The sequence below is a fragment of the Phacochoerus africanus genome, chromosome 12 (assembly GCF_016906955.1).
Source record: "Phacochoerus africanus isolate WHEZ1 chromosome 12, ROS_Pafr_v1, whole genome shotgun sequence".
Taxonomy (NCBI): Eukaryota; Metazoa; Chordata; class Mammalia; order Artiodactyla; family Suidae; genus Phacochoerus; species Phacochoerus africanus.
This window is the reverse complement of record NC_062555.1, coordinates 17404769-17429933: the sequence shown is the minus strand read 5'-3', so window position 1 is coordinate 17429933 and position 25165 is coordinate 17404769. Positions and strand designations below refer to the sequence as shown.

At 49.5% G+C, this 25165-nt stretch overlaps 1 protein-coding gene across 1 annotated transcript; it reads left to right on the top strand.

Annotated features, from left to right (window-relative positions):
• The first annotated feature begins 18221 nt into the window (after positions 1-18221).
• LOC125112443 (F-box only protein 27-like) lies at positions 18222-24770 on the top strand. Its single transcript, XM_047754626.1, has 6 exons — positions 18222-18237; positions 18461-18835; positions 18982-19096; positions 19177-19272; positions 23534-23672; positions 24573-24770. The coding sequence occupies exons 1-6, from the start codon at positions 18222-18224 to the stop codon at positions 24768-24770; spliced, it is 939 nt and encodes a 312-aa protein (XP_047610582.1).
• The last annotated feature ends 395 nt before the right edge of the window (positions 24771-25165 follow it).

The window sequence follows — 25165 nt, the reverse complement described above, 5'->3', positions numbered from 1 at the left end:
AAGTGTTAGGAGTTCCTGTCCTGGCTCAGTGGTTAACGAACCTGACCAGTATCCATGAGGATGTGGGTTCGATCCCTAATCTCACCCACTGGGTTAAGGATCTGTCATTGCCGTGAACTGTGGTGTAGATTGCAGACACGGCTCGGATCCTGTGTTGTTGTGGCTGTGGTGTAGGCCAGCTGCTGTAGCTCTGATTTGACCCCTAGCCTGGGAATTTCCATATGCTGCGGATGTGGCCCTAAAAAGCAAATAAAACAAAAAAATTAATACCAAGTTATGTGTAAAAATGTCAGTAGTACATATGTCCTGTTGAAAAATACAAACATCTTTGAAACAAATGTTGTAATCCGGAAGAAAAGTCACAAACTTCCTAGAGAAATGGATACTCCTTTTAAAATGATAGAAGTGAACTGGTGCAACCACTGTGGAAAACAGTATGGAGATGCCTCAGAAAACTAAACATAGAACTACCATTTGATCCAGCAATCCCACTCCTGGGCATCTACCCAGAGAAAACCATGACTTGCAAAGACACATGTACTCCAATGTTCATTGCAGCACTATTTACAATAGCCAAAACATGGAAACAACCTAAATGTCCATGACAGAGGAGTGGATCCAGAAGATGTGGTACATATACACAATGGAATATTACTCAGCCATCAAAAAGAATACCAGCATTTTTAGCAACATGGATGGACCTAGAAACTATCATGCTAAGTGAAGTCAGCCATACAACGAGACACCAACATCAAATGCTTTCACTGACATGTGGAATCTGAAAAAAGGACAGACGGAACTTCATCGCAGAACAGATGCTGACTCACAGACATTGAAAAACTTATGGTTCTGGAGGAGACAGTTTGGGGGGTGGGGGGATGTGCTTGGGCTGTGGGATGGAAATCCTGTGCAATCAGATTGTTATGATCATTATACAACTACAGATGTGATAAATTCATTTGAATAATAAAAAAATGAAAAAAATTAAAAAATAAAAAAAAATAAAATGATAGAAGTGATACCGTTACTCTGTTTTCCAATAGTCACAGGAGGTACATCAAATTAATTAAATCTTTCCCAGTCTGATTACCTTTATCGAGAGTATCATGTAAATTAACTTTGGTCAAGGTAAATTAGCTAATAAAATAGTTACAGTATAATTGAACTTTTACTTTTTGACTTTCTATCTGCTTTATTGATGCCAGAATTAAATGTAGTGAAATACAAGGGACTGACAGCGAAAATAGTTTCTAAAATCTGCTTTTTTTCTATTTCAAAAGTCAGCTTCACCATAAAATGCAATTTTTACCTGTGAAAGAAATAAAAGAGATTTTACGAAAAATTCGGTTTTACCACAATTTATAAATAAGAACCTCTGAGAGGAAGAAGTCAATTTTCTAACTTCCAGTTTCATTATTCATTACATTTAGATATGAAGGAATGACCATTTTTTAGAAGACAAATCCAGAATTTCTGCCTGTGAGCTGACACAGATATCGAGTAATTCTGTGGGAAAATAGAAATCATCATATTTGGTCTGTTGATAATTTTCCAAAATCGAAGAAAGCCAAGCATGCCAATTAAAAATGAAAGCAAAAGCTGAAATAAGCACGTACAACAGAGAAAGCAACCAACTTAATAGGCATCTGCTGAAATCTGTCTTGTAAAATGATACATCTGCTCAGTTGTCTTACTTTCTGGGAGAATTGAAGAATTCAAACTATTTATCCAAAAGCTACGTGAAGAGCTCAAAGTCCCACTTCTCTGATTAATAGCAAAAATGTCTGAGTAGGAGTTCCCATCACGGCACAGCACGAACCAATCTAGCCAGGAACCATGAGGTTGCGGGTTTGATCTCTGGCCTTGCTCAGTGGGTTAAAGATCCAGTGTTGCCATGGTCCGTGGTGTAGGTCACAGACACGGCTCAGATCCAGCATTTCTGTGGCTGTGGTGTAGGCCAGTGGCTACAGCTCCAATGAGACCCCTAGCCTGGGACCCTCCATAGGCCTCAGGATCGGCCCTAGAAAAGGAAAAAGACAAAAAAAAAAAAAGAATTCTAAATTTTTTAATAAAAATTCACTTACTCATAAAAGACTAAGAGCCAAAATTTCTTTTCCCCAAGTACTCAAATATAAAGACATGTGAGTATATAATTCCTTCCAAAGCAAGCTGATAACATGACTGCGCAGCTAACAAAACATTTTCGCCTGAATATACTTTTTCTATGAGGCCTCTGAGTCGCCATACTTGAGGAAATTCTGCACAGGGCCAAGAAGAAGGTATTCCAGCCCTACAACCGCAGAAGCCGGAAGGACGCTATTATATGCCTTTTACAGAGGAGGCAGCTGAGGCACAGGCGTGGCACTTGGTTTCCACAGCAGCTTGGCAGCGGGCTGTCAGGACACCACTGGGCCGTGCGGAACCATAGGCCACCTCGGGGAGCAGGTGCAATGCCAAACGAGCTCAAAACCTCTGGGACATAGTTCCTCAGGACAGGAAGAGCCAGCTTCAGCTACAATGGTTTGTGAAGGACTCTCAACTAGTTCTAAACATTAGAGCCCATTTGTCACCAATTTGTCACTGAGTCTCTGGTGACAGTGTGTAAAGTACAACCGAAATGTCTTATGTCGTAATACCGTCACTGAGATAAAAACAGAGCGTCACAGGAAAATTCTTTCAATGAGGATGCTTTTGATATATTCGTACAACACACTTCCCTTGTATTTGCTACCTCTAGTTCCAAGGGCTGACAGAGGCGGGGAAGTGAGGAGGATCAGTTGTTGTTGTTGTTGTTGTTGTTGTTGTTGTCTTTTTAGGGCCGCACCGGCGGCACATGGAGGTTCCCAGGCTAGGAGTTGAATCGGAGCTGAAGCTGCTGGCCTACACCACAGCCACAGCAACGCGGGATCTAAGCCACATCTGCAACCTACACCACAGCTCATGGCAACGCCAGATCCTTAACCCACGGAGCGAGGCCAGGGATCAAACCCGAGTCCTCAGGGTTCCTAGTCGGATTCATTTCCACTGCAAACAATGGGAACTCCCAAGAATCCGTTTTACTGGTACTTAAATGCCCAGACCAAATAGAATCAGTTATATACCATCTTACTTCCAAAACAGATTTATCTGGTTTAATAATACATAGAACATAATAATAACATAAAATAATGTAAAGCTAAAAGGAGAGACAAGTGCCTGAATACGTATTCCTGGCTCTCCCTTCCTTCAGGGGTCTTCCTAAGGCAACTCAAATATTTAGAGATCAAATAAAGAATGAGAGAGGCTGTGTTCCATTTTAATTGTTTTCTTTCGTGGGAGGATGGAGGGGTGAGGATTGGGTAGAGGGACTGTTGGCCAATCCAAGCACACGGTGGAGTTCGGTTAAAGCTGGCGCTTTGGGTTCCAGAGAAGTTTCCATAGGCGGAGAGCATTTGGCCATCCACTCCTGGGGTTGGGACTGGATGGCTTATACCATGATCAAGGCCTCAGAGCTGGGAAGGAGTCCAATCCCCCATCACCTCAACTGCCTGCGAGGAGCCAGCCAGCCAGCCTGACAAGAGTGAAACTCCTTGGCATGTCGGGAAGAAATGCTTCTGCTGGCTCACACACAAAGTCCAGGGAGAAGTGGCAAGGTCAGCAGATGCTCGTGCACTAATTTTGTGGCTATTAGGTAGACTGTGAGCAGGCACAGGCTTCCAGAATGTCAGGTATGTGTGTGATTTTATTTTTTTAGGGCGGCACCCATGGCATATGATTGTTCCCAGAATAGGGGTCGAATCAGAGCTGCAGCTGCTGGCCGACACCACAGCTCACAGCAACGCCGGATCCTTAACCCACTGAATGAGGTCAGGGATTGAACCTGCGTCCTCATGGATACTAGTCAGACCAGTTAACCGCTGAGCCACGACGGGGACTCCCTGTGATGACATCACTGGACTGGACATGACCTCCGTGCCTTTGGACAGTGGCAGGCTGAGCATTGAGAACTGCACTCCGGAGCTCTATGTCTACTCCTTGGACCAAATGACAAAGTGCCCAGTGACACGCACCACTGTTTTCACTGCAGCACTACTCACAGCAGCCAAGATGTGGAAACCACCTAAATGTCCATTGACAGACGACTGGATTAAGTAGATGTACTACATATACACAGTGGACTACTACCCAGCCAGAAAAAAGGACAAAATAATGCCATTTGCTGCAACATGAATGGAACTGGAGATTCTCATACTAAGTGAAGTAAGTCAGAAAGACAAATACCCTATGATATCACTTACATGTGGAATCTAAAATACGGCACAAGGTGTCTCATTAGTGCAGTAAGTAGAGCATCAGTCTCATAAAAGATGGCATAAACGAACCTGTCCACAGATCAGAAACAAAGTCCTGGACATACAGAACAGATGTGTGGTTGCCAAGCGGGAGAAGGAGGGAGTGGGATGGATGGGGGGCTTGGGGCGGGTAGATGCAGACTATTGCGTTTGGAGTGGATAAGCAATGAGGTCCTGCTGTAGAGCACAGGGAATTACATACAATCACTTGATTTGGAACATGATAGAAGGTATTATGAGAAAAAGCATATATATATATATGTATATATATAAAACTGGGTCACTTTGCTGTAGAGCAGAAATTGACAGAACGTTATAAATCAACTCTAATAAAAAAAAATTTTAGGTGTTCCCGTCGTGGCGCAGTGGTTAACGAATCCGACTAGGAACCAGGAGGTTGCGGGTTCGGTCCCTGCCCTTGCTCGGTGGGTTAACGATCCGGCGTTGCCATGAGCTGTGGTGTAGGTCGCAGACGTGGCTTGGATCCCACGTTGCTGTGGCTCTGGCGTAGGCCGGAGGCTACAGCTCCGATTCAACCCCTAGCCTGGGGAACCTCCATATGCCGCGGGAGCAGCCCTAGAAATGGCAAAAAGACAAAAAAAAAATTAAAAAACAACAAAAAGATCAACCACCAGGAAAGACCCTGGGATGCCTTGGAAGGCCATGGAAGCCTAAGATGCCCTGGACTGTGTTTGCCCAGGGAGGATAGGAGGCAGGTGCCAGGGAGCACTGGGCAGGTCCGTGTGGCTGCCTTAGAAGCAGGCACCTCGCTGGGCACTTTGTCATTTGGTCCAGGAGTAGACAACAGAGCTCCGGAGTGCAGTTCTCAGTGCTCAGCTTGTCAGCGTCCAAAGGCGCAGAGGTCATGTCTGGTCCAGCGACAGGCTGTGCTGATGGGATGAACCTCAAGGCGCGGGAGTCCAGCTCAGGGTTGCCCCATCCAAGATCGAGGGTGAACAAGTCAGCTGAAGGAAGACATGCTTGCCAGGCAGAGGGAACAGAGTGGGCAGAGGCCATGCAAGCGGTGGGCTCAGAGCTGGGTGACATCGGCAAGGACAGGTAAGGATGAGTCCTCATCAGCGTCTCTTTTGTGGACCTAAATCGTCCCATGAAATCTTGTAACGACTATAGGAGGAAGCAGAAATACCATCTCTGTTTGACTGATGAGAAAACTGAGGCTTATGGAAACTGTGTTTTTTGTTTTGTTTTGTTTTGTTTTTGTCTTTTCTAGGGCCACTCCTGTGGCATATGGAAGTTCCCAGGCTAGGGGTCAAATTGGAGCTGTAGCTGCCGGGCCTACACCACAGCCACAGCAACACGGGATCCGAGCTCCGTCTGCAACATGCACCACAGCTCACGGCAATGCCGGATCCTTAACCCACTGAGCTGAGGCCAGGGATCGAACTTGAAACCTCACGGTACCTAGTCGGATTCATTAACCACTGAACCACAACGGGAACTCCTGGAGACTGCTTTCTATGCCCCACAGAGAAGCAGAGGCAGGACTGGGGGTCAGGGCTTGGTAGACCTCCTTGGGTCAGGTGGGGCCCACCTGACATGCGGGCTGCATCTGGATGCTGTGGGAGGGACTTCTAAGCTTTCAAGTTACATGGACATTTGCTTCCAATGCCCAGAAAGGAGCCTAATCCTGCCCAGAGAGAGGCTGATTTTGGTACTGGGAGAGCCCACTAGGCCCATGCTGGCTATTCCTGGCCAGCAAGCCTAGTCACAGGAAGTGACACTTGCCCAGAGGTCACTGAGTCCTCAAGGCCTAGGGGACATGACCTCTGAAGGAATCCAGGACCACTGAGCCCCAAGGAGGAGCAGTGTGGTAGGAGCACCGAATCCAAAGAGAGAGATGTGGCAGTCTGGTCCCTGCTCAGCCTCTTCCTAGCTGGGTGACCCTAGGCCAGGCTCTGAGACTCAGGGACCCCCATCTCTAAAATGGAGAAAACTACTGGCGCTCCTGAATGGGTTGTTAGAGCAATTGCTTGAGAAATTGCAATTCTTGTCTGGTGCTTGGGGCGTATTAAGAGCCAAATGCAAAGGTGATCATGTGGGTTTTCCGTTGTCCAAGGTACCTGTTTTTTTTCTTTTGTTGATTCGGAGTCACCTTTAAGAAACTGATGCCAGGAGTTTCCATTGTGGCACAGTGGGAACGAATCCAACTAGGAACCATGAGGTTTCGGATTCGAGTTTTCGGATTCGATCCCTTGCTCAGTGGGTTCAGGATCCAGCATTGCCTTGAGCTGTGGTGTAAGTCGCAGATGAGGCTTGGATCTGGCATTGCTGTGAGCTGTGGTTGTAGCCCAGCAACTGTAGCTCTGATTTGACCCCTAGCCTGGGAACCTCCACATGCCGTGGGTGTGGCCCTAAAAAAAAAAAAGAAAGAAACTGATGCTAAATCCAAAGTCATGAAGATTTGATCCTATGTTCTCTTCTGTGAGTTTTATAGTTTTAGCTATTAAATTTGGGCCTGTGATCTATTGGGTTAATTTTGTATACTATGTTAGATAAGGGCCCACCTCCATTCAGACATTCATAATTTCAAGTGTCTACACATGGAACAAGGAATATTGTCCAATCAGTATATTACCCATAATTGTTACTTATAATTTTCATTAGAGTCCAAAGAATTGAATGATAAAATCAAATAAATTATCCTTAAAGAAATACTCCAAGGTTATAAAACTCTTCCAAAGATGATCAACTTGTAAAACTTCTAATGTGGGGCAGTGTCACAGTCATAAGCAGCTATGCCCTGCCCTCTGGTGGTCGCAGGAGAAATGGCAGGCATACTGCGGCGCGTCTTAGTTCTGCCAGATCATCTTCATAGATCTCAGGCAGATCAGAACCAAATTTGTAAGATTCGATGTTTTCAGGATCCCTTCTAGTGAAAGACTTGTCATTTTACACAACGAAAAAATGGGCTTATTTCCAAATACAACATTTCAAAGAGTAATGATCGAGCACTGGAGTCAGGAACCACGGCAAGGCAGTGCATCCCAGAGCCAGGGACGTTGTTGGGAACACCTGATCTACATCCAGCTCTAGTTCAAAGAAAGTAGCACATCAAATCAAAATGTACTTAGGAATCCTTTTTTTTTTTTTCTTTTTAATCTTTAGGGTCACATCCCCAACATATAGAAGTTCCCAGTCTAGGGGTCACATCAGAGCTACAGCTGCCAGCCTATGCCCACAGCCACAGCAACGCCAGATCCTTAACCCACTGAGCGAGGCCAGGGATCGAACCCACAACCTCGTGGTTCCTAGTCGGATTTATTTCCCCTGTGCCACAATGGGAACTCCCTTAAATTAAGGATCTTAAAAGGAAGATAGTATTGTGGATTATCTGAATAGTCCAATGTACTGATAAGAATGCTTATAAGTGAAAGAGGGAGGGAGAATAATCAGTCAAAGAAGCAGATTTAAGAGGTCAAACAAACGGTTTGTGGCTTTGGACAGAGGGGGCCCAGCCCAGGCAAGCACGAATCCCTTAGAAGCTGGAAAAGGCAAAGAAGCAAATTTTCCCTTCTAACCTCCAGAAAAAGCATGGTCCTACCAACACCTTAATTTTATTTCAGTGATATTTTAAACGTATGATCCACAGGACAAGAAGAAAATTAGTGTTACTCAAAGCCACTGAGTTTGTGGTAACTGGATGCAACAGCATGAATGAATGGAGTTAGTAGATGCTTTCTCTGGGATGAGAAGGATCCGTGAGAAAACGACCAAAAAGAGACAGTAATAGGTGCCTGGATATGAATTTCACCAATTTACCTTTACTGAGCTGAGAAATAAAGGGCTGAAAAAATAAAATAATCAAGAGTCTGCAAGGGGCCTTCAGACAGAGCCATGACCCAGTTCTATAAAAGACGGAAAAAGGAGGAGGGCATGAAATTCCCAGGGACGCGGTGAAGATGGGAAACCAGAGTCACCAGACTCACCGTGTGTCTGAAGACTTTTCATGAAGAGTCACATGAATGGATTCAGGTACTTTGTACCCTGTTTTTATCCTCAAAGCTTTACATTGAGTCTATTCCTCCCTACTGCTTGTGGAGCAACCATCGTACCTGGTTCTGGAAGAAACATTTTGGGGTGCTAGATAAGCAAAAATTCTAGGATCCGAAAATATCTCGGTCGTATTTGCCAATGCAGTCCCGGCTCTGTGCCTCGCCAACACAAAAGTCTGAAGGTGAAAACAGATTCAAAGGGAGAAAAATGAATTTCAGTTCGATTCACAAACAATTCAAATGCATTTTACAGACAGTGTTAGGGTCTTGCCTTTGCTCTTGTATGTTTCTGGGCCAACTTTCATGGAGAGAATTGATGAGGTATGTCTGGCACTGGGTATGAGAGGCTACGAGGAAAGAATTCCTACAGGAGTCGGGAGTGGGGAATCAACCTTTTCCTCCGCTGCTGCCAGAGGAAGAGCTGGGAAAGAACATCAGGGGAAGAAAGGTCTCGAGGTCTCGTTCCTCTCAACACTAGACCTCCCAGTGAGGCAGAAGGTTAACCCAGGGAGTCAGTGTAGGAGCAAGGGCTTCAATGCCTTCTTTGATAAGGCCACTGATGAACATTTGTGGCTTAAGAGCTCTCGGGATTAACATCTCTACAGGCCTTGTTTACTAAAGGGAGTGTGCCTACACCCAGAAGGACGTAATCCCTAATCTCCAATGACTCAATTTAGGGGAAGAAAAGGGCAAAGAAACTATGAGATTTACGGGATATTTCCACCCCCAGGACCCTATTGGACAAGGACTGATACAGGTAACTGAGCAAGGCCAATGGGAGAAGACCACATCTCTCTGGACCCCACGTTGGTGCCCACCCCCAACATTAAGGAATAAAAATCCCTATAGGATAATAGAGAAGGGGGCTCTTCTCCCCCCTCCCAGCAGCCCTGGGAGCTCTCCGCTTTCCTGTAATAAAGACTTTGCTTGCTTGCTGCCTGTGTGTTCTCGGAGTTCATTCTTCCGACTGCTGCGAAGATACCCGGATTCCGGTATCATCTTTCTGGTAGCACCAGGACAGCGCTGCTTTCACACTCTGCCCCCCAGCACGCTCGCGCTTCTCACTTAACACGGGTTTTAAAAAGCTGGTTTCTTTATTAACAGAAGTTGCCACAAACCAGCTTTGTTTGTTTTTCTGACAAGCATGTGGATCAACGCTGTGCTTAAAAAAAAAAAAAAAAAGACCATCAGCGAAATATCCCAGACACAAAGTTGGCTGGCTTCACCCATCAAGCCTGCAAAAATGAACTCTCAGCCTTAATCCCCTCTATTTCAGTCCTGAGGAGAGGAGGAAGGCCTAAACCACAGTCTTAAGGCCCTGAGACCAGCTTTAAAATGGCTCTAAAGAGAGCCATGTCCCTCTGCTTTTAGCTCTTAGGACCGTGAGTAGAACAGCAGTGTTTCTAGAGGAAAATGTACAGTATAACTGACTAAAGCAGAAAAATCTTGGGAGTTCCCATCATGACTCAGTGGTTAACAAACCCAACTAGGATCCAGGAGGGTTCAATCCCTGGCCTTGCTCAGTGGTTAAGGATCCGGCGTTGCTGTGAGCTGTAGTGTAGGTCACAGACGAGGCTCAGATCCCGCATTGCTGTGGCTCTGGCATAGGCCGGCCGATATTCAACCCTCAGCCTGAGAACTTCCATATGCCGCACCCGAGGCCCTAAAAAACAAACAAAAAAATCCTTAGATAGAAGAACAAGGTGGGCTGATGGGAGGTCAGTTAGTCATCTAAAACATTTATAGAGATAAAGAGAAAACATACACCTCCCAGACAGACAGAAAGCTGTCATGTTTGGGGAAAATGGCCAGCTCCTGGCAGCAACTGAGCCAAGGCTGATGGAGCTACAACCAAAGAGGGACCTGTTGCAAGGGAGCTGGATTTTCTCAGCCTCCAGGGCATCAATTTCTACTTTGCCTAAATTTCTCAGGCATAGGGGGAGGGGAGATGAGGCTCACGCCCCACCTTTGGGCAATGCACACAGCAAGAGCTTCGGCAGAACTGAGAAAACACCTCTAGTCAAGACCCTCGAGGCAGCAGCTCGGCTTGGGCTCCCTTCAAAATTCCCTCTCTTCAGCTCACACTAGGTGGCTACAGAATCCCTTTCCACACCCTAGAATGGCCAGAGGCAGGGTAGGGGGTGAGCAGTTTAGGCCTTCGAAAGGGGTTCCTCTTTCCCAACCTCCCACAAGAGCTTCTAATTAACTCCTCCCGGTCCCTGCCTGGGTCAGGACTGCTGCAAGTGACTCAGCTTCCCCGCACCGACATCTCCATCAAATCATCACGCACACACCTCCTCACAGCCCCCCTCCACCCCCACAAGGACCCCACTTTCCTTCGTGGTATAATCTAGATGGATTTGCCCACTGCCTTCGGGAAGGCCCCCCCTCCCAGCGCTCACGCTGCCAGATCCCAGGGCCAGCCAGCTGGTCTGCAGTGAAGAGGACTCACCAGCTTTAACCCCCTGAAGGGAGTGGGTTCCCACTTGGGACCCCCTGAAGGAGGGCCCAAGGGGCTTGACTGGGCTGCTCTCTTCACCACACATCCCGACGCGAGGGAAAAGGCCAGGCCTGGCACCTTTTTTTCTTCCCTAGTGGCCAGTTTTAATTCTATGTGTCAAACCTGGAATAGGGTGGTGGGTGAAGGATGCAGGGAGACAGGCAGCGAGGGGAAAAGACAGCAGGAAGGCAGGAAGGAAACTCAGCAGAAAATCAGAGTTCAGACCGAGCGCTTACTTACGAAATTGGAAATTGGGGTTGGCACTAGTTACTGGCGGGTGGTGGTAGGGGAGACGATGAGAAGGAGCAGCATCCTGAGAGGGAGACAGTCCAGAAAGGGGTGGGATCACGAAGGCAGGAGAAGGCAGCTTAAGGAGCAGGGCCCTGTGGGGTTCCTGGGCACCAGCCTTTCTGTGACCCCCCCCCCCATTTCTTGTTTTTAGGGAATAATCTTGAGGCTTCCAGACCTTTCCTGAGTTCCAAAGGTCAGGTTCAAACAGTTGCTAATCAGGGAAGGGAGGGGATGCAGAGATCTGGAAGGAGCAGCCAAGAGACAATGATGCAACCTTGGGGCAGGTCCTGGTTCCTCCTCGAGGAATATACATAACAATGCCTTTGAGTTCTTCTGCAGAACTAAACCCCCAACAAATGGAAGATGTAAATGAAGCATTCTTCCCCTCGGAAAGCCCACTAGACCACTAAACACCCCTTTGAAAAACAATGCAAGCTTGCCTCCAGCCCTGATCCTTATCTGCAGTCCTACTTTCCACTCCCAAAGCTGTGAAACAACCTTCCAATTTCTCCCAGGGGAAGCACAGTCTTTAATGCATTACCCTGCTGTGGCCTCCTTTGCCTAGCAATGTAATAAAAGCTCTTTTACTCCTTCACCCAAAACTATATTAGGTACCAGGGGACAGAGGCCAAAGTTTCCTCAACAGCAAGTTTGCAGCAGCAGGCCTAGAGAGCATGCATGGTCTGGGTACTGGGGGTTCCTGGCACCAGGGGTGCTGCTGCTACTGAAGAAAGGGACTGGGGATGGGAGTCTCCGCCGCGCTCCTTCCACGGTGGAGCTTAGGCGACCCAGATGGGCACCCGGTGTCCAGGGAAGCCGGTTGGCAGCCTGCCTAATGGTGACCATAGGAATGATATCCACCTGGGCTCCCTGGAAAAGGCGGTGTCACCAGCGGAGGGGCTGGCCGGGAACACGGGTGGAAGGGGGCATGGTGGTGGTCTCCATGGCCTTGGGGAAGGAGCTGGGCTTGGAGAGGAAGCGGGGTCCTGGCCCATCCCCTTGAGTCCACCAAGTCTGTGGGCACTATATTCCTTGACAGCGCGCCCCAAGAGCCATCTGGCGAGCGCGAGGCTGGACCCCAGGCGGATGAGGCAGGTGGAAAGAGGCACCACTTAAAGCCACGTAGGCTGCGGGTCCAGACCAAGCAATCGCCAGCATAAATGGAGGAAGGGAGCGAAGAGAGGTTCTGCCTCCCCTTCGCTCCGCCATCGCCCCATCCCCCGGCGCAGCGCCCTCCGCCGCCGGCGGATGCTGAAGCGGCTCCAGGTGGCGAGGCTGCTTCACTCGTCCAAGGAGCCAGGTCCTCACGTTCGCCCCTCTGCCCCCCAGGGCCGCGCTGGAGGCAAGGGCGCCGCGGGCCGGGAGGGCAGCGCCCGGGTGGAGCTCGGCCTCCTGAGCCTCTGCCACCGCATGCCCAGCGGCTCCGACCCTCCACGCCCGTCCCCCCAGAGGCTGGCGGGGCGGAGAGGAGCCGGGGAGGGGACGCAAGTGGGGGAGGGGGAGAGGGAGGGAAGGAGACCCGGCGGCGAGGAGAGCAGAAGGGACCCGAGGCCGCCGGGGCACCGCCCGCCCGTCGTAGAACGTCGGGGAAGTTCTGCTGCCGGCCAGGCGGCATCCTGCGCACGGGACCCCCGCGTGGCCGCCCGCTGCCTACCTCCGCTCCGGACTCGCCGCATCGTCGGGGAGCCGTCCACTGGGTCTCGCGCTGCCTTTCTGGGCCGAGCCGCCGGCAGCGAAGCGGCATCCCGACACGGGGAGTCTGCCTGGCAGCTGCCCCTCGGCGCCGGGCTCCTCAGCGGCTTGGCGAGTCCTGGCTGCAAGGTGCACCTGTTCCCAGCCGGCGGGGCCCGCGCTGTCTCAGGAGACCCATCCAAGCGCGGCGCGGAGGGCGGGCTCGCCTCTCTGCCCGCCACCAGCGGTCCCCGCAGGCACCTCTGCTAAGAGGCAAACTCTAGCGAGCTGCTCTGTTGGGGGCCGCCAGCCCGTGGCGGGGACCCCCCGCGTCTCTGGGGCAAGTGCTATCGCTGCTAAGGAAACCCCGCCTGCTACCCGCAGAAGATGGAAAGCACTGCCGGGAGCCCCCAAAAGGAGGAGAAGTGAAACACATCACGTTGCATCGCGGACAACTTCCAGGAGAAGACACCAGTAGAAGGCGTTCTCCAGGAGAAAGAATGGGAGCATAGAACCCTATTTCCCAAGCCCTAAGGAAACCATCGAATCCAAATTGTCAGTCAGGGTGAAAAGCACTAGGAAATGCAGGCTGTGGGTCAGTGTCACAGTGACGTCGCGCTTGTGACATGCAGTGACAGGGTGAGAGAGAACCATGCAGTGGCAGGATCAGGCTGTCCCACCCCAGGCCTGGGGTCATGGCTAGCCCAGTGCTGCTGGAGCCCTGAGAAGGCCCAGGTCCCCTGATGTAAATTAAGTGAAGCCTGCTTCTGCCTCTGATGTGTCCAGCCTGAAGTGCCCACCCACCTTGTAGTAGAAGACTGGGGACACATTTGGAGGGTTAGGGTGGTGTTTTGCAAGGGTCATCAAAAGGGGGTGTGACAAGCTGAAACAGACCTAAGAGTCATGACCAGATGCAGTGTGTGGTACTGGAGGTGATACTGGTTTGGACAGTTCAGCTCTAGAGGCTTTTTTTTTTTTTTTTTTTTTTTTGGCCTTCCTCATGGCATGTGGCAGTTCTCTGGCCAGGGATGGGACTCACACCACAGCAGTGATCCAGGGTGCTGGAGTGGCAAGGCCAGACCCTTAACACACTGCACCACAAAGGAACTCTTCTTAGAGGCTATTTTTGGGTCAACTGGATGAATTTGGATATGAGGAACACATGAGACAGGCATTTTCAGGAAGAGAAAGATAGAGGCCATGGCATGAAATAAAAGCAACCATAGGGGTTCCCCATGGTACATCAGTGTTTAATAAACCCGACTGGTATCCATGAGGACACGGGTTGGATCCCTGGCCTTGCTAAGTGGGTTAAGGATCCAACGTTGCCATTAGCTGTGGAGTAGGTCAGACATGGCTTGGATCCCAAGTTGCTGTGGCTGTGGTGTAGGCCGACAGCTACAGCTCTGATTCCACCCATAGCCTGGGGACCTCCATGTGCCCTGGGTGCAGCCCTAAAAAGACAAAAGACAACAACAACAACAAAATAGCAACCACATATCCAAACTTGAAATAACTTGTATATGTTGTATGGTACGTAATATGTATATACTAGATTTGTATATATATTTATACATATACATGCAAATTTTAACTAACACATGTTATATACCCTTGTATTTATATGCTGGATTACTTTCCAGATATACATATATATATTCAGAAGAATAAGAATATGAACTAAAATGCTAGGGTTACAGCATTTTTTTGTTTTTGATTTTTAAAATTTGTTTTAAACTTTTTATCTATGTGTGTAGAGTTGATTTACAATGTTTCAGGTGTATAGTAATGTGATTCAGAGGTTTACTGGTATTTATCCTTCAGAGAACTTTGTCTATTTTATGTATAATAGTATGTATCTGTTTATCCCGAATTACCAATTTATTTGTCCCTTTCTTTCCCCTTTGGTAACTATAAGTTTGTTTTCAATGTCCGGGAGTCTATTTCTTTTGTAAATAAATCCATTTGTATCATTTTTTTAGATCCCACATATAAGTGATATCATGCAATATTTATCTTTACCTGACTTCACTTACTATGGGAAGCTCTAGTTCATTCATGTTGCTGAATTATTATTATTATTTCTTTTTAGGGCTACACCTGCAGCATATGGAGGTTCCCAGGCTAGGGGTCAAATCAGAACTGTAGATCCTGGCCTACGGCACAGCCACAGCCATGCAGGATCCGAGCCTCGTCTGTGTCCTACATCACAGCTCATGGCAACTGCGAATCCCTAATCCACTGAGCAAGGCCAGGGATTGAACCCGAGTCTTCATGGTTGCTAGTCAGATTCGTTAACCACTGAGCCACGGGAACTCCCATGTTGCTAAATTATTAATTATTCTCCCAAATTCATTTGGCCACCTAATTCAGCTATGATAGGAACAATGCCAGATCTGTAACCCACTCATGGGGGCCAGAGATGGAACCAATGTCCTCATGGATACTAGTCAGATCCATTACTGCTGAGCCACGACAGGAACTCCAAGAATCTTTTTTTTTGTTTGTTTATTTTTTGGCCTTCTCTAGGGCCGCTCCCTGGCATATGGAGGTTCCCAGGCTAGGGGGCCAATCGGAGCTGTAGCCACTGGTCTACACCACAGCCACAGCAACACCAGATCAGAGCCTCATCAGAGCCTACACCACAGCTCACGGCAATGCCGGATCCTTAACCCACTGAACAAGGCCAGGGATCAAACCCCGCAACCTCATGGTTCCTAGTCGAATTCGTTAACCACTGAGCCACGACGGGAACGCTCAAGAATCTTATTCGTTAGGAGGTTACATTCCTAGCCTTAGAAGAAAAAAGAAAATTGGTCTCGATGTTTGAGCAGGAACTGTCGTCTTGAGGAGCTCTAGCTACCGTGCAGTACGTATGCACCTTGTACATGGGGGGAGGCGCAGACAAGAACACAGAGATGATTCTGTTTAATTTTTTGTTCTCCTGCCTTGAAATATAAATTTTATTTCATCACTCCACATTCTCACTAGGATTAAGTTTTGTGTTTGTTACTGGTTTGTCCTTGGGGTTTTATTTGTGTCTTCGGCCATCTGGTGAATGTACAGAGTTGTTCATTGGCATTGCCCTGTTGATGAAGGAGGTGAGAGCATATAGTTTCTTCCAATGAACTTTTTGTTTATAACAGCCCCTCCAAACGTCCCCCCTCCTCTGTAAAAAGTCCCTCTTCTTTGCTTTTGGGGACTTGCATATGCTTCATCACATGTCACAAATTACAATTTCTTGCTGCGTCTGAATAAAACTCGTTTTCCTGGTAAAAGAGCTGGTTGTGTCACTGTGTTCAGTTACACACATCATGCCTGGCAAGTTTCTGGTGTGGTACCCCCATATTCTCACTCCCACAAGCCGTGGAAGAGAGCTCCTGTCCGTTCCTCCTCATTCTTGCTAACACTGGCTTTTCTGGTTTGTTCTTGTTTTTTGGGGTTTTGTTATTTGCCATTCTGGTGAATGTATAGTGGTTTTAATTTACATTTCCTTGTTGATTAAGGAAGGTTGAGCAAATTTATCATGTTTATTGCAATTTGCATTCTCTCTCTCTCTCTTTTTTTTTGTCTTTTGGCTTTTTTGTTGTTGTTGTTGTTGCTATTTCTTGGGCCGCTCCCACGGCATATGGAGGTTCCCAGGCTAGGGGTTGAATCGGAGCTGTAGCCACCGGCCTACGCCAGAGCCACAGCAATGCGGGATCTGAGCCGCGTCTGCAACCTACACCACAGCTCATGGCAACGCCGGATCATTAACCCACTGAGCAAGGGCAGGGACTGAACCCGCAACCTCATGGTTCCTAGTCGGATTCAATAACCACTGCGCCACGACGGGAACTCCTCTCTTTTTTTTAGCCGTAGAACCTGTGGCATATGGACGTTCCACAGCACAGCATCACCAGATCTGAGCAGCTTCTGTGGCCTACACTGCAGCAACGCTGGATCCTTAACCCACTGAGAAAGGCCAGGGATCAAACCAGCATCCTCATGAACTAGTTGGGTTCTTAACCCACTGAGCCATGGTGGGAACTCCCAAGAATACTTTTTTCAATGTGCAAATGATGCTTAGGTGCGATCCCAAGAGGATGTAGATACTCGAAATGTGGTCTGCAGTGTATAGCCACCAGCCTCCCTTGGGAATTGTGACAAATGCAGACCTGATCTGGGGCTGGAATTTTAAAACCTCCCCAGGGTATCTGAGAAAATCCCCAGGATGTTCAGACCCCTCTGTGGATCCCAAAAGCTCCATAAGACCCGCTGCCTAGATGAAAAGATCTTGTGGTTTTCCTAAACAGGGACCCAACTACCAAAGTGCCCACAAAGCCAAGGACAATCTTCCAGTCGGCCCAGTAGCTGTGTTCCTGGACCATTCCGTGTCAATTAACACACTTTACACTTAGAAACTGGAACTGGGGTCTAGGCTCAGAGGAACAGGCTTTCCTGGTCCCTGAAAAGACCGGGGCATTGACGAGGATGAGGAATCCAGGACAGTTCTCCTCCTCTGGGCGGCCCTGTCCTGTGCCTGCTTCCCAAGGACACTGCCAGAACTGTGACATGACAATGGCACCCACAACTTCCCCCAAAGGCCCCTGGGGCATTGTAACCCTCCTCTCCTGGGAGCCCTTACTCTCTAATCCTTTTCTTCTAGGCAGTAAGCCCTTTTCAGCCTTTTTTTTTTTTTTTTTTTCCACATCCAAGGCATGAGGAAGTTCCCAGGCCAGGAATTCAACCCCTTCCACAGTGGCAACTGTGCCAACACTGTGTTGACAAGCTGGCTCCTTAACCTCTAAACCAAAAGAGAACTTTGGTAATAAGTCCCTTTGGAATCCAATTATATTTTTCTTTTTCATGGGAGCACTGCACGGATGGAATCCAGGACCCAACAGAGACTGTCTTTGAGAAGGAAATGGAAGAATGGGAAAGGGGTTTGATGCGTCAGTATGCGCCCTTTGAACCTGCTTGAAGTGTTTTATCTTTCAAACTCATTTTTAAACACACGATTGAGTGGATCATAAACAATTTTCATAACTTCATTAGCAAAAGGATCCGACGAGCTTAGAAATTATGTTAAAAAAAATGTATTGCTATGGAGAGAAGGGTGTAATTTCTCAGATTTGCTTCAAATTGCCTGGGGGAGTGAAGAGGGAACCGGGTTGGTGAGGAGCGAACTTCTGCTCCACTTGGGGACCTGCTGGAAAATCTCCCTAGTCTTGGTGGAATACAGCCCAGAGTAGGGGGGACCTGGAGAACCGGAGGGGCGGGGCTTGGAGGGGCGGGGCGGGGGCGGGGCAGGCAGAGACCCTGGAGTCAGAGGTGGGGCGGGGCGGGGCCTTAAGAAGGGCGGGCTTACGGAAAAGACAGGCTTGGCCCGGGGGTGGCGCACCCAAGAAGGTGAAGGTCAGCCTTCAGGGAGCAATGGCTGCGACGCCGGGTAAGACTCGCGGGTTTGCGAGGCCACGGAGGCCCACGGAGGCCAGCAGGCTTCCTGTGCTGTGGTGCCCATGGCGGTGGGGGATGAGCTGGGAGGCTGCAGGGATGGCTTAGGAGTCTGAGGACTAGACTTGGGGGGGCGGGCTGGGGAGGCAGCTAACTCTGTCTTGGGGTGCGGGTGGCAAGGGCAGGGCTGTTGGTGGCTGAGGTCTCTACCCCCGCAGTGGCCGCCAGACCTTGTGAGGCCACGGACCACTCGGCCTCCCTGGACCAGCCCATGATGGACCTCGTGCCAGAGCCCAAAGTGGAGGAGGCGCTAGGCCTGAACCAACTGCCATCCGAGCTGCTCCTGATGGTGCTGAGCCAGGTCCCCCCACGCATGCTCATCAGACACTGCCGCCAAGTGTGCCGGCGCTGGCGCGCCTTGGTGGACTGTCAGGACCTGTGGCTGATCATCCTGGCCCGGGACCACCGCGCCCTGTGGCCAGTCCTCCAGAGCTGCCTGCCCCCCGCTGACGACACCAGGCCCTCTGTCCTGGGCCGCTTCTGCGTGCGCAGACCTCTGCATCAGAACCTCTTTCGGGACCCCAAGGGCGAAGGTAGGGAGCCCAGGAAAGAGGTTCACGCCGGCCTGTGGGAAGGTGCGAGGTGGGGGGAGGGGGAGCTCATGGGGAACCCACAGGACTGATCCCTGGATGCGCGGGCGGTCGAGGAAATCTGAGCACAAACATTTTTTATCTAACAGAAGACTTCCAGAAAAGGCCGCGGGTGAGCAGAGAGGAGGAGGTGGCTCTGAAGGAAAAGTGGCAGGGCGTCATCCGTAGGGCGGGTTGGAAGAACAGCTTTCGCTATCTCTACAGGTGACCGTCCCTGTTCCCCACGGGCCGGGGTGGTGGTGAGCGCTTGCTGGCTCCCATGGACCGTTCTCCCACTTTCCTAGGTGGTTTGAGAAGAAGCAAGTGGTGGACCTGCAGGAGGAGGGTCTCTGGCCAGAGCTCCTGGACAGCGGCAAGATTGAGATTTGGGTCTCTGATTGGTGAGTGTGATTTAAAAGAGTCTTTTTGGTGAGTCTTTTGCGTAGGGACTTCATTGAGGCCTGCTAACAACCCCTTAGGGTACAGCAGGTGGGAAGAGACTGAACCACCATCATAGCCTTAGTACTTATTGTTTATTCGTTCATTTATTTATTTTTGCCTTTTAGGGCCACACCAGCAGCATGTGGAGGTTCCCAGGCTAGGGGTCGAATCAGAGTTGCAGCTGCCAGCCAATGCCACAGCCACAGCCACAGCCATGCAGGATCTGAGCCACATCTGTGGCCTACACCACAGCTCAGGGCAACAACCCACTTGAACGAGGCCAGGGATTGAACCTTGAACCCGCATCCTCATGGATACTAGTCAGGTTCGTTACCACTGAGCCAGGACAGGAACTCTAGCTCAAGTACTTAGCAGAGCACACCCCTGGACCTGTCCTCTCACCCCCAAAGGGGCCTGATTTGGAAGAGGCCAGGTTGGATTTTAACCCAGAGCTCTTGGGCCCAGCTTTGTGGTCTTGGGCCCGTCACAGGGTGCCTCAGTTTCCCCATCTTTATAAGACAGAGTCATAAGTCAAGCACACAGCCAGTGCTTTGAAGTGAGTTCCCTGCGTGATCCTTGCCCCTGTGGTAAAGTGTCTTTTGAGACCCTAACCTGAGAAGTTGAGAAAGGGGAGGTGACGCCCCCTGGTGGCAGAGTTGGGGCTTGCAGGACCTCATACTCCTGTGACTCCAGAGCTTGTGCTCTGTAGTGATGGTTTTGAAACTGGGACCCATGAGGACTTTCCGGGGGGAAACGGGAGCCAGATGATTTTAAGGGAGGCAAATTCAAAATCCTCTACAAGTTTATGTCCCCTGTTCTCTAGTTGATCAGCTGGAGATGACATTTATGGTGGGAGCACCATTGGTTGTGCCTCCCAATTCCTGTCTCAGTCTTCCACGGGTACAGAAAAAGAAAGCCCCTCGCTGTGTTGGATGGTCCCCAGATGGAAAGGACTGGTAAAGCGACCATTTACAATTTTCACCTACTGGGGAGTTAGCATTGTAGCTCAGTGGGTTAACAAACCTGGCAGTTAACAATCCATGAGGATGTGAGTTCAATCCCTGGCCTTTCTCAGTGGGTTAAGGATCCGGCATTGCCACGAGCTGTGGTGTAGAATCTTTAGCAGATGTATTTACAGTCAGCTCCTGTTTTTAATTTAGTCTTTTCTCACACTTTTGTGGCATATTTGTGTTGCTTTGAGCAATGCTGTACCAGTTGATCTTAATACTCAGTGATTCCCAGTTTTGCCTACACCACCCAGAAATATTTGCAAGTGATGCCCAGGTCACACTCTATATCCATTAGAGCTGAGTGCCAGGGGTGAGACCCAGGCACCAACATCTGTGAGAAGTTCAGAGCCAACGACAGAGTTAGGGACACAATCCAGCGATGCCTCCCAATGGCCAGTTTGCAGGATTCCCAAAGCCCCCATCTAGCTCAAACTCAGTAGAAAGAGTGAGCTCACTGAAACTGATTTTTACAATCAGTCTGTTACAGGGAAAGATACAGATGAAAATTAGCCGAGAGGAAGGTCACAGGGCAGCATCAAACGCTGATTGCTGTGGCCCTCTCCCAGTGGAGCCAGGACACATGACTATCCTGGCATCTTTGGGGGACTGTACAGTGGGCTGTTACCAGCCAGAGAAGCTCACTTGATGGTTGTTATTTTCTTTTTTTCTTTCTTTTTTTTTTTTTTTTGCTTTTTAGGGCCACACCCAAGGCATGGAGGTTCCCAGACTAGCGATCCAACTGGAGCTGTAGCCACCAGCCTACACTACAGACACAGCAACACCAGATCCGAGCCACGTCTTCAACCTACACCACAGCTCACGGCAACGCCGGATCGTTAACCCACTGAGCAAGGGCAGGGATCGAACCCGCAACCTCATGGTTCCTAGGTCAGATTCGTTAACCACTGAGCCACAGTGGGAACTCCCCCTCATGGTTCTTAGATTCATTTCCACTGCTCCACAATGAGAACTCCCTTGGGGCTTTATCCTGTGTTTCATCTCAGCCTTTAGGCCAGCTGATACCTGCTTGATGCCTCCTAAGTCACCCTGTTGGCCTTCCCAGAGTGCCTAGTGCTCATTAAGTAGACACAGCCCCCAGCAAGTCAGCCACAGGCTCTCCAGTGTGACTCAAGGGCTCCAGACAAACAGAGACACTGTCAGGCGTGAGGTTCCGAGTGTCCAGAGATGACCTCCCAGAAGCGGAGGGCAAAGACCCTACCTTTGGACAAGGGTCAGTGCTTTTCTACACAGTATCTTTTCAAGATTCCAGATGCTTCATTTAGAGCTTCGTGGTCACAGGGGAGAAAAATTAATTTTTGTTTATATTGTTTATGTGTATCAATATATGTGGTGGTTGGCACATGACAGTATGAAAGGCAAGTCGGAAGATCATAAAAATATTAGTGGTACATTAGGACAAAAATATGTGGGAGAAGTATAGACTTTGAATTCCAAGAAGTATAGTGATGCCAAATCTCTATAAAAGGAGATTCTTGTCTGTGATTTTTACATCGCCCATTACTCTTTTTTTTTTTTTTCTTTTCTATTTCTTTGGGCCACTCCCACGGCATATGGAGGTTCCCAGGCTAGGGGTCCAATTGGAGCTGTAGCTGCCAGCCTACGCCAGAGCCACAGCAACACGGGATCCGAGCCGCGTCTGCAACCTACACCACAGCTCACGGCAACGCCGGATCCTTAACCCACTGAGCAAGGGCAGGGACTGAACCCACAACCTCATGGTTCCTAGTCGGATTCGTTAACCACTGCGCCACGACGGGAACTCCCGCCCATTACTCTTGAGTTGTGTGGTGGTGTTTTTCTTTTTTGGCTGGGCCTGTGGCATGTGAAAGTTCCAGGACCAGGGATTGAATCCATGCCACAGCAGCAACCCAAGCCGCTGCAGTGACAATCCCAGAGCCCTAAACCTGCTGCACCACAGGAGAACACCTCGTTTTTAAATTTTTAATTGCTAACATCAAAAACGCACAGATCATGGATTTGGAACTTAGTGATTCTTACACACAGGAACACATTCTCATTACATCAAGCACAGAATGTTGCCAGCAACCCCCACCCAACCAGCACCCTCCTTTCCCATCCTCCATCACCTCTGACCCCAGGGTAGTACCCTCCTAATTCCGTTATGTGCCATAGATAAGTTTGTCTGTTTGGCTACATAATATACATGGAGTCATGGAATGTGTAATTTATGTAGTTCGTATGTGCCATCTATGACTCAGTAACAAGTTTGTAAAATGCACCCGTATTTGTATGTGGCTGCGGTTAGTTTACTTTCATGGCCGTGTCAGACTCCATCATGTGAAGAGTCCATGCTTTATCTAGTTACTATCGATGGATATTGGTGGCTGTTCTTTGATGAACGTTTGGGAACCCCATTACCACTTCTTAAGATTTCCCTGGATCCTTTGAAATAACGGGTAGGAAAACTGAATCTTACAGCGTGAGCATTGTATACACTGGAAAGGACATCTTTGGCCACCATGGAAACAGAAGGAGCAATGCCAGGGGAGGAGGTGCCCTGAAAAGCTCTGCTCTGGGTCTTCACTTGTAATTTGGATGTGCATGCAGACCAGCTGGGGAGCTTGTTTAGTGCAGTTGGGCTTCATTGAGCAGGAAGAGCGGCCTGGCTCCCAAGTGACACATGGTGCTAGTCCTGGGGACCACAGCACAATTTGGGAAGGTTTTCTGGGTGTGTGTGTTTGGCTTCTTCCAGGGCATATGGAAGTTCCTGGGCCAGGTTCTGAATCCAAGCCACAGCTGCGACCTACACCACAGCTGCAGCTACATTGGATCTTAACCACTGTGCCATAGCTGGCACTCCCACAGCACCATTTTGGATTTTGTTTCTAGTTTCTTTTCTAGGGCCACTCCCATGGCATAGGGAGGTTCCCAGGCTAGGGGTCTAATCGGAGCTGTAGCTGCTGGCCTATGCCACAACCACAGCAATGCCAGGTCCGAGGCCACGTCTGTGACCTACACCACAGCTCACAGCAACACCAGATCCTTAATCCACTGAGCGAGGCCAGGGATCGAACCCACAACATCATGGTTCCTAGTCGGATTCATTAACCACTGCGCCACGATGGGAACTCGACCATTCTGGATTTGCATCCATGGGAAGGCCATTCAGGCTGAACAGACAGGTTCCCCCAAAGAACACCTGACTTTCAAGGCCTCCCTTATCCCCCAGGCGGATAGAACGACGGCAAAGCAGCAAACATCGATATGAACTAACGGTCCTCCTCCTAGATGCCAACAAGGCCATCCTGCATCGTTTTGCTCCTTTGCGTTTTCCCGAACAGCCGAGAAGAAAGTGTGTCTTCCTCCAGGTGAGTCTGACGGGTGTGGGGAAAGGCTGGTGAGGCCTCTGATGAACTATTGCTGCATGACCGGTTGCCCCCCAGGGTGGTGACTTGGGATCAAGAGCAGTGAAGTGAGGGGGGTTGCCGTCGTGACCCAGTGGTTTACGAATCCGACTAGGAACCATGAGGTTCCAGGTTTGATCTCTGGCTTTGCTCGGTGGGTTAAGGATCCGGCATTGCCATGAGCTGTGGTGTAGGTCGCAGACGCGGCTCGGGTCACGCATTGCTGTAGCTGTGGTGTAGGCCAGCGGCTGCAGCTCTGATTGGACCCCTGGCCTGGGAACCTCCATATGCCGAGGGAGCGGCCCTAGAAAAGTCAAAAAGACCAAAAAAAAAAAAGGCAGTGAAGTGATCACCTCTCATGGTTGCTATGAGTAGGGCTCTGCTGGAAGCTTCTGGCCCCAGTGTCTCATGTTGCATTCAGACCCTGGTGGAGCAGAAGGGCATGGTAGGTTGTAAATGTGTATACAGCAGGCCGTAGCTGGTCTGGCAGCCCCTAACTTCGTCTCAGAGACATGGCATGTCTCTGCTTGGTCCAGTTTCGGCTTCCTCATAGCATGGCGCTTCAGGCCCTTCAGGCTGCTTCCTGGTGGGTCAGGGCTCCACCATCACGAGGGTTCCGTGAGAAACCAGCAGAAGCTGCATGGCCTTCCTGACCAGCCTTACTCGGAAGTTTCCTGGAAACAGTCACTCCGCATCACTCAGGCCACTCTCCTGGTTATAAGGAAACCCGCCCAGATTCAAGGGGACAGGGACTAGCCTCCACCCCCGCAAGAGGAGTAGCACGAAGCCCGCGTGGGACGGGGGGGCTTAATGCAACAGAAAGGCCAGATCACAATGGGACTTACCTCTTTCTCTGCCTAATAGGTCAACCACGAGTTCTCTAACCTCAAGAAGGGTGTCCGCTTTGTTTCTTTTGAACACACAATCCGGAACATTGAGTACAGACCCGAATGTTATAAACTCTATCGGTCCAGCTCCAGTGTGTCCGTGCTGGTCCGTTGTGATCAACAACCTGGCTGCGCCTCCCAGGAGCTGGAGTCATTGGCGGGGCCATCTCATTAATCCAGGACTGGCAGCTCCCTGGACCCCCTGGGTGCGGGGGAAGGTCCTGCTGGGCCCTGTCTTGAAGCTACTAGAAGAAAGTGCATCCATCAGATGGGCCTCCTTCCGCTGCTCTAAGGCAGGCCCTGCTGTTCTGAGTGGAGACCCTGGAGGAGCACAAGGAAATGCCCTTTTGTCTTCCTGTTTCTGCTTCAGAGGTTTTATTGCTCCTCTGGGAAGTTCCTCTTCTCGCATCTGAACTAGCACCTCATCGCTGTGGCTGAACACATTCCAGCCCCCTGCGTGGGGAACTTAACTTCCTGAGGTTTCAGGACTGGGACCAGGACTCAACCAGCTCCAAACATGTTTGGAGCCAGAGGGTTCTGCCCACCCGCTGAAAAATGGAGTGGTCCCCT

Bases quoted from the DNA above. Each gene is read 5' to 3' on its own strand.
- LOC125112443 (XM_047754626.1), top strand. The intron at 18,836-18,981 runs GTAGGGAGCCCA...TTTATCTAACAG, and splicing joins TCGGGACCCCAAGGGCGAAG to AAGACTTCCAGAAAAGGCCG. The intron at 23,673-24,572 runs GTGAGTCTGACG...TCTGCCTAATAG, and splicing joins GAAAGTGTGTCTTCCTCCAG to GTCAACCACGAGTTCTCTAA.